General features: G+C 44.5%; 1 protein-coding gene across 2 annotated transcripts; it reads left to right on the forward strand.

Moving 5' to 3' along the window:
• Window positions 1-39: 39 nt before the first annotated feature.
• VCF1 (VCP nuclear cofactor family member 1) lies at window positions 40-16392 on the forward strand. Of its 2 annotated transcripts, XM_059380750.1 has the most exons (4): window positions 40-338; window positions 4592-4691; window positions 13724-13786; window positions 15750-16392. In XM_059380750.1, exons 1-4 carry the CDS (start codon window positions 118-120, stop codon window positions 15987-15989), a joined length of 624 nt encoding a protein of 207 aa, XP_059236733.1. In that variant the 5' UTR covers window positions 40-117; the 3' UTR covers window positions 15990-16392. The 2 variants fall into 2 exon arrangements, with proteins under 2 accessions (XP_059236733.1, XP_059236734.1); XM_059380751.1 differs by lacking the exon at window positions 13724-13786 and having other exon boundaries at window positions 45-338.
• The last annotated feature ends 465 nt before the right edge of the window (window positions 16393-16857 follow it).

Below are 16857 nucleotides of genomic sequence, written 5' to 3' on the forward strand. Positions count from 1 at the left end.
CCCAGTCGCTCCTCCCCACTCCGAGCCCGCCTCTTCCCGTGGGCGGGGTTACCGGTCGGCGCGGCCGCGTCGCGCCACTGCGCAGCCTCGAGAGGGCGGTACCACGGCAGCTGCGACATGGGGGGGCGCGGAGCAGACGCCGGAAGTAGCGGTGGTACGGGTCCCACCGAGGGGTACTCACCGCCGGCAGCGTCCACCCGCGCCGCGGCTAGAGCCAAGGCCCGAGGGGGTGGGCGTGGCGGCCGCCAGAACACAACACCCTCTGTTCCCTCTTCTCGCGGAGCCGCGCCGCGTCGCTCCCCTCCACCGGCTGCCATGAGCGAGCGCCTCCGCCCCAGGTGAGACCACAGAGACCCCCTTCGTTCCCAACCCCTCGGCGGGGCTGGAGCCAAAAGGGCGCGCGAAGCGGGGGTCCGAGCAAGCGTGGGCCCTGCGGGTCTCCTTTTGGGTGCTCTGCGGCCCCGGGGGAAGAGGGAGAGGGATGCGCAAGTACCTGGTCCCTGAGGTGCTAGGAGGAGTGACTCGCTGGGTCCGCGTCTCCCCCCACCCGTACCCCGTCTTTTTTTCCCTACTTGGAATGCAGTCTGAACGGTCCCGGAAGAGAGACAGTGGCCCTAAAGCTTCCCTGTCCTAAATTTAGGAGGGTGGGGGGATGGGAGGAATGTCTGATCTTTGAGAGGGAGTCCCTAGGACGTCTTTGAGGGGCAGTGGCGGGGAGCTGCCGTCTCCCCAAGGTCAGAAAGGATTGGGTTGAACTCTGCAGCAGGGAAGGATGGGGCTAGATGGAAGCATTGGGGCCCTCGGACGGTTGTGAACATGGAAGGGCAGACGACCAAAGTGACTTGGGGCATTGACAGGCAGGATTCTAAACTGTTTGGATACGGAGCCGTTTGACTCCGAAGGCGGGAGGTAGGGCTTGTATCGCGATGCTCTGCTTTCCACGAAGCGTGGCCTCAGGACCCTCGTCTTCACCTAGGGGTGCTGTTCTTGCTTGCCGTGTGCAGAATAGAGTCGAATCGAGCTGCCTGCTTGCTTTCTTTTCTCGTTTCCTCCTGTAAGGGGGTGGGGAGGAGAAAGTTGGGGTTGGGTACCCCAAATGAAGAGAAGCAACTTGACTTCGAATTAGAAAAATCCCTCATGGTGGAATTTGAAGTGAAAAACCTATAGATCCCCAAGTCCAACACTGTCCCTTTTCTGATGAGGAAACACTTAGAGAGCTCAGCTGGTTTACTCGAGTCTTTCCAGGTTCCCCAGTCTTTCGCTCAAGTGAATAAGATAGGTTTCCCTTGGTAGATTATGCTGAATCTTGTTCATATTTTCATTGGCTTTGAATGTAATTGACAGTCTTCCCACAAAGGTCTTGCTCTGGAGGATGGTTAATTAAAGGAAAGCATCCTGAGGTTATTTGCTCCAATAGTGAAGCTCTAGGTTGGCCCATATATCTGCATTGGATTATTGATTTTGGTATATAGTGAGTGGGGCATAAAGCCTGCTTGTATAGAAAGTAAGAGTGGACTAGATTTGAACTTGGGGGCCGACTTGTTATTGGAATTAGGAACAAGTTCCTTAGGCAAGGTAAGCCAGACCTAACTGTCATTGTTTTCCTTCCCAAACCCAGTTTATACTTCTAATAGTCTCTTGTGATGTCTCCTATCTGAAAAAGTCTAAATATTTCCTACAGAAATACTCCTTTTATCTCTCACTGGGTAAGCAAACCTGAATGGACTTATACTGGTAGCAGATGCCTTTTATCTAGTACACAAATAACCTCAACATGTTTATACTGGTAATTTCATTGCTATTAAAAAAAAAAACCACGTGATTTGGACAGGGGTTTCTTACCTGCTTTTCACCCCATGTTTCATGGAGTGTGATGGACCAGCCCTGCCAGCTCCTGTTGTCAGAATATCTCCAAGTCGGTTCAGTGTCCTGGATCTGTTTCTTCAACTTGAAGATGAGGGGTTGGTCTGAGATGGTCATTTTTCAGACTGTTATAAAATATACTGAGATAACCATAGAGGGGTAGATGTATAACAAGGAAACCCCTACTTTAACCAAAACAAGTCCTTTATTTCATATATATATTGAATGATTTTTTTTTTTTCCTGATAGAAAGGTTTCTCTTGCTATATAAAAAAAAAAAGTTTGAAAAACACTAGTCTCCATACTCTTAAGATTTCTTTTATGCTCAGTGTCTAGGAGATGACTAGAAGACTGGAAAGAAATGAAATGAGTGGTGATGTAATCAGCCATCCTTAAAAGTAACAGATGCTAAACAACAATCTGTAACTAGATGCCTGGGGAGAACATAATCAATTATATGGTGGCGGCTAAAATTATAACCTGGTCTGTGGTATTAATGTGGAAGGCTGTAATCTGACTTTGTGGATACGGTTGAACATGAAACTGTAATCTTGGCAATCATTAACAATATTGTTGAAAGAAAAATGTTTCAAGGGTGGAATCTACATAGAGCTTAGAAAAAGGAGAAAGAACAGGAAGCTCATTCTTAATCCATACCATCCAAAGGAGAGGGCCTCCTGCAGGGGTGATTGGGGGTACCGTGAGAAAGCTGCTGATTATGAGGCAGGGATATTTCATGGGACTTTTTCCAGAGTTTAGTTTAAATCTGCAGAACCAGCCCATCCTCTCTGTACTCACATCCTTTTTGTCCGACAGCCTCCTTGACGTTCATTTTCTTGTCACTGCAAAGATATGCCATGGATTATAAGTGAGGAAATTGGGCCATTGGGGTCAGGCTCATAAGTGTTAGAGTGGTTCAGCTGCCCAGAGCACAGTCAGCTGCTGGCATATTGGTAAGAGAAGAGTTTGGGGACCAGCATTTGGTGAGTTTCCCTGGGGTGGCATGTGACATTCTGTCGGATCTTGTTCTGTTCACTGCATCTCTTTTCCAAAAAGATTCTCTGGTCATGTTAGGGTGAAAGTAGTAATTATTTGGTTCAAATCTGTGGTAATAGCACATCCATTTAAATGAGTATCAAACCTGCTTTTCACCTAGTTTTTAACCCCCACATACTTAAGAGTAATGTGCAGTTAAGATCTAGTGACCTGAGAGAAGTGTTAGGGAGCAGAAATGATGATCTTAGAAACGGCTGAGTCTTAGAATGAGGTCACCAGAGCCCTTTGCAGGTTGGTTAATGCTTGATCAGAACCACCCACTCACAGTGTATTGTTCCCAGCCTAAGCTGGGTCTGCACTCGTTAATAGATGTATTCCGAGTACAGGAGTGTCTCCAGATACAGGGCGTTGAGCTAAGGATGATAACTTAGATGTTCTCCAGTATCAAGACTTCAACTCAGAACCTTGGGATTATGGGCCTGCCCTACCATGCCACACTACTGGCATAGAAAGTGTACGACTGTATAGAAGATACTCAGTGCTCAAATAAATACTTTGCTCAAATTCAGTACCTGCCCAAGAGCTGTCTTTCCTCTAGCTGTAGAAATTTGAATCTTTCAGAGCTTTCCTTATAGTAGATTATGCTGCTTTGTATAAATTGGCCTCTTGCCAGTGCTGTCCAGTGGCACTTTCTGTAGTGATGGGAATGCCCTGTGTCTGTGCTATCCAGTGCAGTTGCCCCTAACTACCTGTGGCCTTTGAACACTGAAAATGTAGCTAGTGTGGCTAAGGGACTGGATATTAAATTAAATGTAAGTAACCTCATGTGGCTAGTGGCTGCCATATTGGATAGCACAGTTCCGGGCAGTTTGCCTTCAAATGATACCTCCTCTAATTTATTTCTATTTTCTGTCTCCTAATCGGGGCCGTAGACATCCTTCCAGGAGCACTTAATTCTTTCATCGAATACATACACATTTTGTCTCTTGCACATCTGAGAACACTGAGGTAAATGTGTGGATTTTCCTTAAACCTTTAAATTTTGAGCAGCTTGTGCTGCAAACTCTAATAATCTGGTGACGTAACATACAGTACTAGGTGGTGCGGAGAGAATAATGGAGTTACCGTGCGCCAGAGCGGCCTTTCCGGTGACGGTGGGGAAGAATGATCCAACGCTTTAGGGGCACTGAGCTTTTGTTGCATGTAATAACTGGGGGGAAATCGGGGATGAAAGAAAACTGCAGATCAGAGACCGCACGAATCTCTGATGCTCTCCCTGTGTAGCACCATTTTCGTGAGGATTTTAGGGGTACGCGGGCAGAGACAGCCACTCCTGACTTACATACTGTCCTGTGGAAGGGAGTAAGATGCGGTAACCTGAAATGGTGATTTCAGGAAACGCAGAGGGAAGATAACCTCAGTTAGGTGGAATTTGGAAGCTTAGTCATTAGCGTCCCCCCGCACCTGCTTGAGGCATTTAAAGTCGCCAGGCTTCTTTTTAGAAATGAGTTGCACTCATTTAAGCTCGCCCCAACTGCTGCTATTTCGTATTTTCGTTCTTCGTGCCTAACGATGGTGTACTTCCAACTTTTTACCTGTTGGGATAGTGCGTATGATGAATTCTGTTTTCTCAGGAAAGAGGGCAAATTTGTTGTCATGATTTACAATTTTAAGTGCCTAAAAGATGAATTGTTGGATTTTTCTTTTTCCCCTCCCTGTGATCTAATTTCAGGAAAAGGAGAAGGAATGGCAATGAAGAAGACCATCATCTCCCCCCCCAGACCAAAAGGAGTAGTAGAAATCCTGTCTTTCATGATTCCTGGGACACAGAGGTAGGAAGTGTGGTCAGAATTTCTGCTGTTTTCATTGACTTGAGCTAAATAACCCAGTTTCTTCTTGTAATTAAAATTATTCTTTGAATAAATAAAAGTCATCTTACTTGATTGCGGTGGTTTCAACTTTTTTTGAGTCATGGCCCCTTTGAGGAAGCTGTGCACCTTCTTCCCAGCAAGGTGGCGTATGTCTGCACATAGTAGTACACACAGAACTTGTTAGAAGTTCCACGGACCTTTGAAAACTCATCTTTGAGCTGTCTAGCTGAATTTCAGGAACCAATTATTTTCTAGTAATTTAGGAGCCATTAATTATCCTTAAGTTTATTTGGTTGCAGTCATGCACATATCTTTATGAGAAACTGTGTAAACATTCAGAGTAGATAACGTCTGTGCACACATAATCCTATTTTTAAGTGTTATTGCTTTTTTTTTTGCTTTTCTTCTTTTTTATCATGTTGTTCTAAAAGAGCTCCTGTGGGAGGCAGGGTGGAGGGGAGTGAGTGGGAAGAGAAGGAAAGAGCTCCTGAAGTTCTGGTTTCCTGAAAAGAGAGCTTCAGTGTGGCACCTGTGGCAGAGTTTCTGTGTGCACCCCAAGGGCTGCCCTTCAGGGGTCAAGGAGGCTAACATTCAAATGACGTCTCTGTTACCGCAAAATTGTGACCCTTAACAAGTCATCACCATTATTGAGAAGTTCCTCACTGGCAGAGATCCCCAAGCCCAAGTCTCATAACTTAGAGCAGACCTCTGTGCATCACAGAACTGTGCGTATCACAGTTTTTGCACAACCAAAATAATTTGTACTTTAATTAGTTCTCGATACTAGGATTTGACCTACATCCAGTCTTTACAGGAAATCCAGAGTTACTCCCCCCAGGGGGCGAAGAAATCCGTTAATGTGTAGGTCTTACACGTTCGGGACCAGTAAATGAATAAGTGCAGATTAGCTCCTTCGGTGTGGAGATTTGAGGTCCTGTCACTCCTGTCCCCCTTTTAAAAGTCTGCTCTCCTGCTTTCTTTTTCTTACGTTTTGAAAAATGATTAACAGAAAAGCAGTTGAGCTTTTGTTTAATGTGACAAATCAGAGGATGAAAGAAAAGCAGAGATTAGAGGCTTCCCTGAGCATCCAGTGATAAAACTGTGACAACAATTGAGTTTCCATTTTTCTTTTGGATTATAAGTCTGTGAAAAGAGTGTGCAGGGATTACTTTGACCGCATCAGTGTTCCTTTACCTGTGTCTCTGTGCAAATCCTGCCAAGTGATGTTTACATTAGTTCAGAGGTACTGTCGGTCTAACTCTTTTGTATTGATCATTTGTGCTGTTTACGGTTGTGATGCCTGAGAACAGGATTATAAATCGTCATTTAAAAAAAAAGGAAACACTTCTGATCTTGTATTTTCAGTAAGATTCTTAGTAGTTTTGTTTTAATTGCTGTTTATAGAAAATGGTCTTTACTCCCTGTCTAAAACCTGTAGCATTGGTATCACAGAAGCAAACCATGTATTGTTGTTTTTCAATGGTTTGGTTCATGTGTTGTTCTTACTTGTTCAAAGAAATGGAGCGGCTGAACCACTCTGTAATCATTAGTCTGAAAGATGGACTAGCCTGCCTTTGTTAGAATTAATAGGCCACGCAGGCATTTTTTATTTGTTGTCATATCTGAACTCACTGGTAGACCCCGTGTGGACGGTTATGGCCGTCCCCTGCAGCCCTGTTGACTGACCAGTCACCAGTGCTTTGAATGTGTGGCCACTTGTGTTGTGCTTGTCTGGGGTGGAATTAACTAGTAGAGAGGCTGAGTCAACCGAGGGAAGGCTAGAGAAGCAAAAAGCCGGAGAAAACCTTTAAAATGGAAAGTTAAACCCTGAATAATTGAATCTGCACCATTGGAATAGATTGTTACGTTTATAGCACAAAAATATCAGGTTTAGGGGCACTTGGCTGCTTTTTGATAATTGTATATGAATAGAAAATAATAAAATGATTCATTATTAGTGGATTGTTAGTTTTGTAAATTTACGTAATCAAATGTTAATGAAAATGTTTTTATTATTTTTTTTAATTTTTAAAGATTTTATTTATTTTTCAGAGAGAGAGCAAGAGTGAGAGAGTGAGCGAGCACAGGCAGGGGGAGCAGCAGGCAGAGGGAGCAGCAGGCTTCCTGCTGAGCAGAGGGCCCTATGCGGGACTCGATCCCAGGACTCTGGGATCATGACCTGAACTGAAGGCAGATGCTTAACCGACTGAGCCACCCAGGTGCCCCCAAAATGTTATTTTTAAATTCTGAGGTGGGGCCAGTGAGATAGTTTCCTTAAGCCTAACTGAGTGAAGAGAAACTGTTTCTTGTGTCTTTCCTGAAATACTTCCAGTAATTTTAGAATTCTTTTTCTTGTGACTTGAAGAGCTTTCATTTGGAAGGAGTTTGCTTTAATTCTGAGAGGATTAAATTAAAGTTGTTTTTATAATTAATTGCCAACATTACATTTTTCTCCTAAATGTAATAATATTGTCAAGTACTGGGGGAAAAGGTGTTTGAATTATGGCGCAAGTAAATCACAGTTATCTGTAAAATGGAGATAGTGTATCCCTCTTTCCCTAGATACTGTTGGAGGGGAAGAATGTGAACTGACTTGCCAGATTCGTTACATAAACAAGCTTTTAGTCTACTTGTGCATTTTCTTCTTGTCATTTTTGTAGGCGGTATTATCTCTGCTTTTCAGATGGGAAAATTGGGGCACAGAAAAGTAAAGTAGTTTGCCGAAAGACACCCAGCTAATAAGAGGCAGAGTCCGTGAGCCCAGAGCTTGGCTGGTGCCTTTGCTCCTGACGGTGGTATGTGCTGTTGCACGAAATACGGGACGGAAGTTCTGAGAGATTTTGCTAAATATATTCAGAGGCAGCTCGGTCCTAGACTTCTCTCACATCATGGGAACAGAGAAGGGTAATTTTCCTCCTCCTGTCTTAGCTGGAAAATATTTTTCCAAGTAAATGTTATTTACTTGGTACAATATTTATGTATTTATTTGGGTACAGTATTAGCTTGAAAGCAATTTTAGATCGTTAGCTAGAAAAGGTGAAGAAATAGGGGTCTGAAGGTTTTTTTCAAAACTCTTAATTGGTGTTGGAAACGAACACCTTTAATCTTAACTTCAGTGACTTGTATTTAATGACTTGTGAGCCTTAGGATGCTATTTTTTTTTTTTTTTAAAGATTTTATTTATTTATTTGAGAGAGAGAGACAGTGAGAGAGAGCATGAGCGAGGAGAAGGTCAGAGGGAGAAGCAGACTCCCCGTGGAGCTGGGAGTCGGATGCGGGACTCGATCCCGGGACTCCAGGATCATGACCTGAGCCGAAGGCAGTCGTCCAACCAACTGAGCCACCCAGGCGTCCCCTTAGGATGCTATTTTAAAGTTGAGATATAATTTACTGGTATGGGAGCAAATTTTTTTGTAACACCGTTCCAGATGAATGTATAAAAGTCAGGCCATTTTTCTCTTCATTGAGCAAAAAGTGAAATCGTTTATCAATTTGTGTCTCCTGCTGGGTCCTGTACAAAGGCAGTGACATTCCCTGATCTTGGACAATTATTTGGATGGGTAAAAACAAGCAAGATTTAACTTTATTTAAATTTGTTCTCTTAGTGGTGGTCTTATTGGTTTGAATTTTATCTTAATTTGTAGTAGAGGAATGCTTTTTGCTTTCAGTTTTAATATCTTTATCTACAGTTTACCCTAGATGTTTCCACATAAACGAGGCTTCTTTCACGAAGGTGCATGCCTTGGAAAAGGTGCTGCTACCTGAGTAACTAGAAGCAGAACATTTTTAAATGTTTGTTTTTTTAAAGATCTTTAACCTACCAAGACCATTTTAATTTTTCAGATCACTGTAGAGTAACAAGGAAGGAGTGAGAGAATGTGGAGGAAAAACAGGAGTGGCTTACCTTGAGTAGCCTCTGCCTTTATCTTTCCCTGCTAGAAGGGGAAAGTTTTCATGTCATAACCCTAAAATCCCATGGGTATTATTAATGCGACTGCGGGAGACCTGACCAAAAAGTAATAACCAGGGAACCCGTGTATCATTACAATTAGGGTTCTCTAAGTCCATTTATCTTAACTACTAAGAATTAGCTGAATATTAGGTGATTTTTTTTTTTAAGATTTTATTTATTCATTTGACAGAGGGAAATCACAAGTAGGCAGAGAGGCAGGCAGAGAGAGAGAGAGAGAGAGAGAGAGGGAAGCAGGCCCCCTGCTGAGCAGAGAGCCCGATGTGGGACTCGATCCCAGGACCCTGGAATCATGACCCGAGCCGAAGGCAGCGGCTCAACCCACTGAGCCACCCAGGCGTCCCAAGGTGATTTTTTTTTTTTTTAATAGCGTGAATTTAGATGACAATGAGAATATTGAGTATAATTTCTTTAAAAGTATCTTAAGGCTTTTAGTTTTTTGCCCATTCTTTCTTTTTTAAATATTTTGTTTATTTGACAGAGAGAGTGAGAGCAGGGGGGAGGGGCAGAGGGAGAAGCAGACAACCCTCTGTGCAGGGAGCCCAACGTGGGGCTCTATCCCAGGACCCTGAGATCATGAGCTGAGCCGAAGACAGACACTTAACTGACCGAGGTCCCCCCCTGCCGTGCCCCAGTTTGTGCCCATTCTCATCCTCAGTCAGTTGTAGGGTAGTGAACTGTTTTTGGTGATGAAACTATTAGGGTATGTGTCTGTTTAAAAACCCTATAGCAGGGAGCCTGGGTGGCTCAGTTGGTTAAGCAACTGCCTTCGGCTCAGGTCACGGTCCCGGAGTCTGGGGATCGAGTCCCGCATCGGGCTCCCAGCTCCATGGGGAGTCTGCTTCTCCCTCTGACCTTCTCGCCTCTCATGATCTCTCTCACTGTCTTCTCTCAAATAAATAAATAAATAATCTAAAAAAAAAAAAAAAAACCCTATAGCAAAAGAACTCTGAAATTACCTTCTAAAATGGTCTATTCAAAGTGAAGAAACAGGCCTTTCCAAAATGAGTCTGGTTTTCGCATATGTTTAAAGAAACCGTGCTCACGGTGCACGTCCTCACAGGGTCAGTAATACTTGGCTTCAGCCCACAGCATAGAAAGCTGCACGAGGTGGTTGGTTTGTAAAGAAATGAGCGTATGTACCCACATGTACGTGTTTTTCTACAGGTCGGGGTTATTTTTTGGCCTGTTGGTTTTTAAAAACAGTGAAGTGATTGATCATAGGACATTTTAGTTAGGAAGGACCTTAAAACATCGTGCAGTTCTGCTTCAGCCTATAAGGGAAACAGACATAGAAAGGATAAGCTACTCCCTCAGGGACACAGAAGAGTGACCGCCTGCGTTGTCATTCCTTGTAGTCAGACATAACAGTAGCCTACTGAACTCATTTGGAATCTTACAGCCTCCCTGATGATAGCATAGCAGACCTGCAGCTCTCTGAAATTGCTGGCGCTTCGGAAGCACAGAATTTTCCGGTGGATGCTCTGACAGGCTTGCCTAAGGTCATCTCTTGCACTTACTCCAGCCTCTGCCGCGGACTTACGCGGCACTTGATGGTGACCCTAGGAAGGGCGTGTGGTGAGCCGGAGTTCTTCAGTCCTTTGAGGCTCACATAAACATAAAAGCACCAGTGAATGGGGAGCTGGAAGGGATGGGGAGCTGGGGTTTGAGAGAATCAAATGCACTGCCAGTCTGCTTTTCTCATTAGGAAGAAAAAGCATCCAGCTCTAGGTAGTGAATAGACACATATATTCTGGCTCTCCTTTGATGAAGCAGAGGGACTCAGTAATTAATATTCCTGCCTGGAGGCCTTTCTAAAGATTATCGGCGGGGATCGTCTTTAGAGTTGTTTCGGGTACACACGGCTTGCCTCTTAAACTGATTTACCCCTTGGGAAAATGGAACTGCTTGTAGGCTGAGGGTCCTGGACCTCTTCTGTCTAATTCGAGCCCTGTGGGCTGAGACCATGAGCTCGTCACTGTCCCTGTCCTCTGCGGCAGAGCTGGGCCAACACGGGCTCCTCCTCTCTGCCGAGGAAGCGGCCCTCCGCTTTTCTTTGTCTACTCTGCCTCCTGGCCAAGGCCCCTGAAAGCCTCCCTCGTACGCCTCCCTTCTCTTACAGTCTCTCCAGCATGGTGTCCCCGGACACGAGCCCACAGAGGTATCTGTCCCTTCCTCGTGGGTCCCCTTGCCACCCCCAGCCCGCCCGCAGGCTCCGCCCCACCTTTCCCTGCAGCCGGCCCGTCCCTTCAGCCCGGCTGGCTGGGGTCCCGCCTGCCTCCCCTTCTTCCCTCCCTTGATCCCGTTTCCTTCCCAAAGCCCCTGAACCGTCCTCAAGGCTCGCCGTGCTCTCCCCACTCAGCAGTCCTTCCCAGCTCACTTGTCTCCTTCATTCCTTGCTCCCGTCTCCCTTTGGGCTGTGGCGCATCCCCTTTGATTTGCTCTGCTGTGGGCCTGCCTTCCTGCTCTCCTGCTTGAAGCCTGGGGCCCTCCCTTCTGCGCAGAGCTCCGAACCGGTCTTAGGTGCGGACTTCAGGGCGCTTGATCGTCGAGCTGTAACCCCTCCTGGATATTTTGTCGGACTGACTGTGCCTGGGGTGGCCCGCCACACCACACTGTTAGCTTTCCCTCCCCAGACATTCCTTCCTTCTGATTTGCTCCTCCTGTGCTCTCGGTTGGCCACGGCCTGCTTGCGGCAACGCTTCCCCATCTTCTAGACCCGGGTCAGATACTTTTCATTTTACGGAGGCTCTCCTAGTTCTCTCAGCACCTGTTGCTAGATTGCCGTCACGGCTGGAGCGGTGACACGAGGATTGTCCTCCATGGCTGGGCTGCCAGCATAGTCTCGGTCAAGCCCAGCACATTCCTGTTGAATGATTAAGCTGCCCTAGTGAAATTGCCATCTTGTACACAGCAGGCACGGGGACATTTGTGTGGACAGTGCTTGGCCTTCAGAACAGTCTGTGCACGCTCGAGCCAGGTTTTCCGGAGCCACGTGGGGCCCTGGCAGGTGCACATTTTAAAACAGCACACGGGTGATTCCCGAATAGGCTGAGTCGTGATCGTTCTCTTCTCCGCCTGCCCTGGCATCTGCACTTAGAGGGAGGCCCTGGTGGAGTTCACGAGTGCGCAGGCGAACCTAGAGCCCTCGCTGTGCACGCAGATCTTCTCCATGGACTAGCAGTTGCCTTGGTGCATTTAGACAGACCCTGTTGGTTGGAATTGGCACAAGTTTAACTTTATTGTGCTTGTACATGTAGATGGTTTTTATTTCACGGAGTGTGACCTTAATTCTCTTTCGATTTGTGATGTCAGTCTGTCTTGAAAATACCTGGGTCAGTTGTCAGCAGGAAGCCTAAACCGAAGTCCAGAGGAAAGAGAAGGAGCTTTGTAACCGCCCACCGGGACGCGTGGTCTGCTGAGTGGGCTCCCTGAGGTGCAGGGGACAGTTCGACGACTCTTTCTTAGTCCCCAAGTCTGAGAAAAGACTTCTTAAGAACAGTATTAGTAATGAGGTAACTATTTCTGTCCCAGTTTAGCAGCTGTAATTTTTAAAACCGTGTACTGTAAAGGGTGCGCCCTCCCAAGCACTGTGATACTGCAGAGATCCACTAAGTGAGGAAAATACAGTTTCTCTTTCCATCTCAAGTTTTTTTGTTTTATAACAAAATGTTCAACTTCTGTGCAGATCTTAAAACGTGGACAGAGGCTTACTTTTTAGGGTTAGGAGAAAATAATGGTCTTTCTCTTGTCCCATAAAGTAGGCCTGACTGACTGTTCAGACAGACAATAACTTCCCAACTTCTTTGACCCTCTTCCACAGGAGTGTTTTATTTTGTGACCCAGCACACACTAAATATATTCATGAGCAGTAAAACAAGTTTCACTGAGTGGTTACCCTTTTCATGTTTCACTCTGTTTTCTTTTCCTATGCTGGCTGCAGTTTCAAAACCCCTGGTTCATCCCTAGAGAGTGAGATACTCCTAAAAGCTTCCCTCGTAGTGGAAAGACTGGTCACAAGTGGTAGAAAATAGGAACCAACATGTCTTTTGCAGAGATGTTTTGGTTTTACCTTTGATGGCCGTAGTACGTAGGTAACGTTTTGTAAAGGTTAAAATAACACGTAAAGGCCATTAACCCTGATTCTTGGGTTCAGATAGTCCGTCTTCTATTAGTTTCAAAATAGCATCAGCCCACTCAATGCAAGTGAATACAACTGAAGCAGTTTTAGAGGTTCTTAAAGGAGGAAAAAAACAGTCTTCTGCAAATCTTACAACATCAGCGTACTTTTTAAGTTCTCCGTCTTGAAGTTAGAAGTACCTGAAGATTCGATCTGCTTTGTAGCAACATTTAGTTCTCTTACTTATGACCAATTTGCTTCCCACAGAAAATCTTTTTTTGTAGAAGCTATAGAAAATAAAAATACTGTAAAAAATGGAAGGTCCAAATTCTAAATATTCTCCCATATATATCCTTCCAGACTGTTTTTGGTGTATGTAGATGTCTATACTAAAGAAAAACATTTAAAAAGCCAGCTGGCATTCTGTACATACAGTTTTGCAACCTGTAAAAAAAATGTTGGAGATGTCTTTCCTGGTATATATATATATATATATACACCTCTATTATTGTTAATAGCTGAGTAGAGTTTCATTGTTAACAACTATAATTTATGGGGTATATTTTATATATATGTGTTATAATCAGTTTCTCTGTTATTGGACATGGAGGTGATTCTCACTTTTTCACCGTTACAAACAAAGCCACGTTAACCATTTGTGTACCTGTCTTTGTAAAGTTGGTATAAAACATGTTTTTATGCAAGATTTTTAAAACGGACTAGAAATCACAGGTATGTCTTTTCACTTTTCATGGTATTGTAGAGAAATTTTTTCTAACCTGTTTAAAGAACTTTTACCCTTTCTCAGAATAGTGTCACTTTTGCTATTATAGTGTGAAGTAAATTTTGAGATGGAAACTTGACTTACTAGAAACTGATTCTAGTTCTTGCCTTAATTTTCAGACAGTACCTGTAACGAAAAACAGTAAAGAAAACAGACTAAGAGGAAACAAAGTGTTCTGCGCGGTGGGTTTCATATTTAGTGTAGTAGCTGACTCGTTAACTGTTCACGACCTTACCAGGTGCAGGAGCTCCACACACAGGGGCTGCTCACCTCTACGTTAGGAGAAGCTTTTTTTTTTTTTTTATATTTCTTTCCTTTTTTTTTTTTTTTTACGATTTTATTTATTTATTTGAAAGAGAGAATGAGAGAGAGTAAGCATGAGAGGGGGAAGGTCAGAGGGAGAAGCAGACCCCCTGCCAAGCAGGGTGCCTGATGTGGGGTGTCCATCCTGCGATTCCAGGATGATGACCTGAGCTGAAGGCAGTCGCTCAACCAACTGGGCCACCCAGGCACCCAGGAGCAGCTTTTATGGAAGACAGTTTTTGGTTTTGAATTGTATTTTACTTCGAAAGTCTTTAAGTACATTTTTTTAAAAAGATTTTTTATTTATTTGAGAGAGAAAGCATGCACTGGGAGGGGGAGGGAGAGGTAGAAGCAGATTCCCCACCGAGCAGGATCGATCCCAGGACCTTGAGATCCTGACCTGGGCCAAAGGCAGTGACTTAGCCCACTTGGCCACCCAGGCCTCCTGGTCTTTAATTGCGGCTGCTGCTGCTAATCCTGCGGTCTGACTCCATTCAGCCCTTCACAGTGCTCTTCCTGTTTGTGGTTTTTTGTGGAAGACATACAGGTGGTCTTTCTCCACATGTGGGCAATGGGATGTGTACGCTGTGAAGTAGCTCCAGATGACTTATGGGCCATGGTGTTTCTCCTTTATGTCTTAGGAAGAACAGATACCCTTCAGGGACATTGCTTTCTCTCCTGGTTCAGACATGTTTCTGTGCATATTGTTAGGTGCAACTTTTGCTCAAAAATGGATAAACTAGTATTTTAAAAAATCACTTTTAAAGTATCTATCTGGAAACATTATTTATATATTTTTATAGTAAAGATACATAATAACCACATTGTAAGACTTACAGTAAAGGGTAGGAAAGCAAGAAGCAACTTAATCCCTCCATTTGAATACTATGGCCAGTTTTTCCCCAGTCTGTCTTATGTATAGACTTTACAGAGTTGCATGCAGACTTTCCAAAATGAATGTCTTTGTATAAGGAAGCCCAAATTAGATAGATCTAAGGGTGAAGTTAAGAAAAGTGCGCACCAGATTATTAATTACTAGAATCCTAACTTTCTCATGCATTGATTCTTTCCACTATAGTACCGGGCTGAGTTATGAATGGAGGAAGGGCACTGTCGGTCATTTATTTGAAATGCAATACTTAAATTGTAAAATAAACCATCATTCTGAAAGGGATTCTTACCATTGCCTTATGTTTTGAGAACCCTAGTTTTTAGGGATCTCTGAGTAGTTTCTTCAAGACAACTAAGACACCGAATCATATTTGTTACACTAAAAAAAAAGAAATAAGGCACACGTGCACACATATGTCAAACTGCAGAATTGCCATTGTAACTTTAGAAGGTGTTCTGCGTTCAGAGAATACCACTTTGTGTCCCTGAGATGAGAACCAGGAAACTGTCTCAGATGTTTTTAAAACTCGTGGCCAGAAGCCATGTTGTGTTAATGACACTTAAATCCTGTCCCCGTGGTTGATACATTTCCCTTGGAGGCGGAGAACTTCCTCCTTTGAAATGAATGATGAAAGCAGGTAGAGAAGATGTGAAAGGAATTAGGGTGTAGTTGAAGAGCTTTGCAGTCCGAAGGCCCGAACCTGGACCCTGCCGCTTCCGGGAGTGTGAGGGGGATCCTAATCCCACTCAGCCTTACGAGGCAGTCACACGGATGCAATGACGTATCGTAGGTGCGCGCACTTTGTCTAGCTGCAAAGCCACTGATTTTGGTGCCGCTGCTCCTCACACCCAACGGGAAGGAGCTCTTACACGGGGTATTATAAATGACACCACAGAAGTTCTTAAGAAACCAAACAGCCTAATCGCCGTCCTGTTTCTTCTTCCTTCCAGTCTTCAAGCAGCGACAGCGGTGGGAGCAGCAGCAGCAGCAGCAGCAGCATCAACAGCCCGGACAGGGCGAGCGGGCCGGAGAGCGGCTTGAGCCACATGGCTGCCGGGTCCGGCCCCAACACCCCTCAGCCTGTTCCTGAGCAGTCTGCACTGTGCCAAGGCCCTTACTTCCACATCAACCAGACCCTGAAGGAGGCCCACTTTCACAGCCTACAGCACCGAGGACGGCCTCCGACATGATGTGCCGGCAGTTTCTTGCCTTCTGTGAAGGGACAGCGCTGTGCAGATTTGATATTTCAACTTACGATGTTTTAAAAAATTGCACAAAAATATGCCTGTTGGCTTTTCAGTCTATATTTGAAATAACAGGTCAACAGGCCGTTGTTTACTTGTGGTTTTGCTGCACTATTGCGATTTCAAAGGGGCTTTGAAGCAATTTTTTATAGGATTCTTTTGAGGGTGGGTCTCAAATCCATGTCGAGGTAATGGTATGAGGAAATCTCATCTGCGTGTTGAATCCATAGTTTGTCCAGTTCAGACTGATTTCCAGATCTGTCAATTAGAAATTCTACTTTATGTAAAAAGGCCTTTTAAAAAATGCGGGATCTTCAATTTTTTAAATTCAATAAACTAGTAAAGAGTATCTAGTTTCCATGAAAAAAACCTAAGTTGTTTTCCAAAATACAGAAAGCTTGATTCAGTCTTGCACTGAAACTAATTGCCATACTACCTCTTAGTATGTAGACGTCCTGTTGAAAGTACTCTCTCCTCTGTAACAGGAGAACAATCAGATCCAAGTTAGACTGTGTCAGTGAAGCAGCCTTGCTAGTAACTATCTTCTCTCTTTGTTATATATTTGTATTTCCAGAGAGAATGTCTTTCAGACTTGTATACCCGGCTCACTTCCGCTACCGTTACTCCAAAGCCTCCATCTCAGACTTAGTAGGAAACAGGGCACAGTTCGGACAGTTGAGGAGTATGTAATGACCTTTGTCTCACTCACTGACTTGTTCTATCAGCAGTTTCCGTGATCTTGCTGGGAATCCGCTTTGGGGTTCAAGAACTAAGGCGCTGGGGAATGCTGACCGACTGTAAGCTATCTGAACTG

Source organism: Mustela nigripes, chromosome 16, assembly GCF_022355385.1.
Source record: "Mustela nigripes isolate SB6536 chromosome 16, MUSNIG.SB6536, whole genome shotgun sequence".
Classification (NCBI taxonomy): Eukaryota; Metazoa; Chordata; class Mammalia; order Carnivora; family Mustelidae; genus Mustela; species Mustela nigripes.

Bases quoted from the DNA above. Each gene is read 5' to 3' on its own strand.
- VCF1 (XM_059380750.1), top strand. From the start codon at position 118: ATGGGGGGGCGCGGAGCAGACGCCGGAAGTAGCGGTGGTACGGGTCCC. The intron at 339-4,591 runs GTGAGACCACAG...ATCTAATTTCAG, and splicing joins AGCGAGCGCCTCCGCCCCAG to GAAAAGGAGAAGGAATGGCA. The intron at 4,692-13,723 runs GTAGGAAGTGTG...CTTAATTTTCAG, and splicing joins ATGATTCCTGGGACACAGAG to ACAGTACCTGTAACGAAAAA.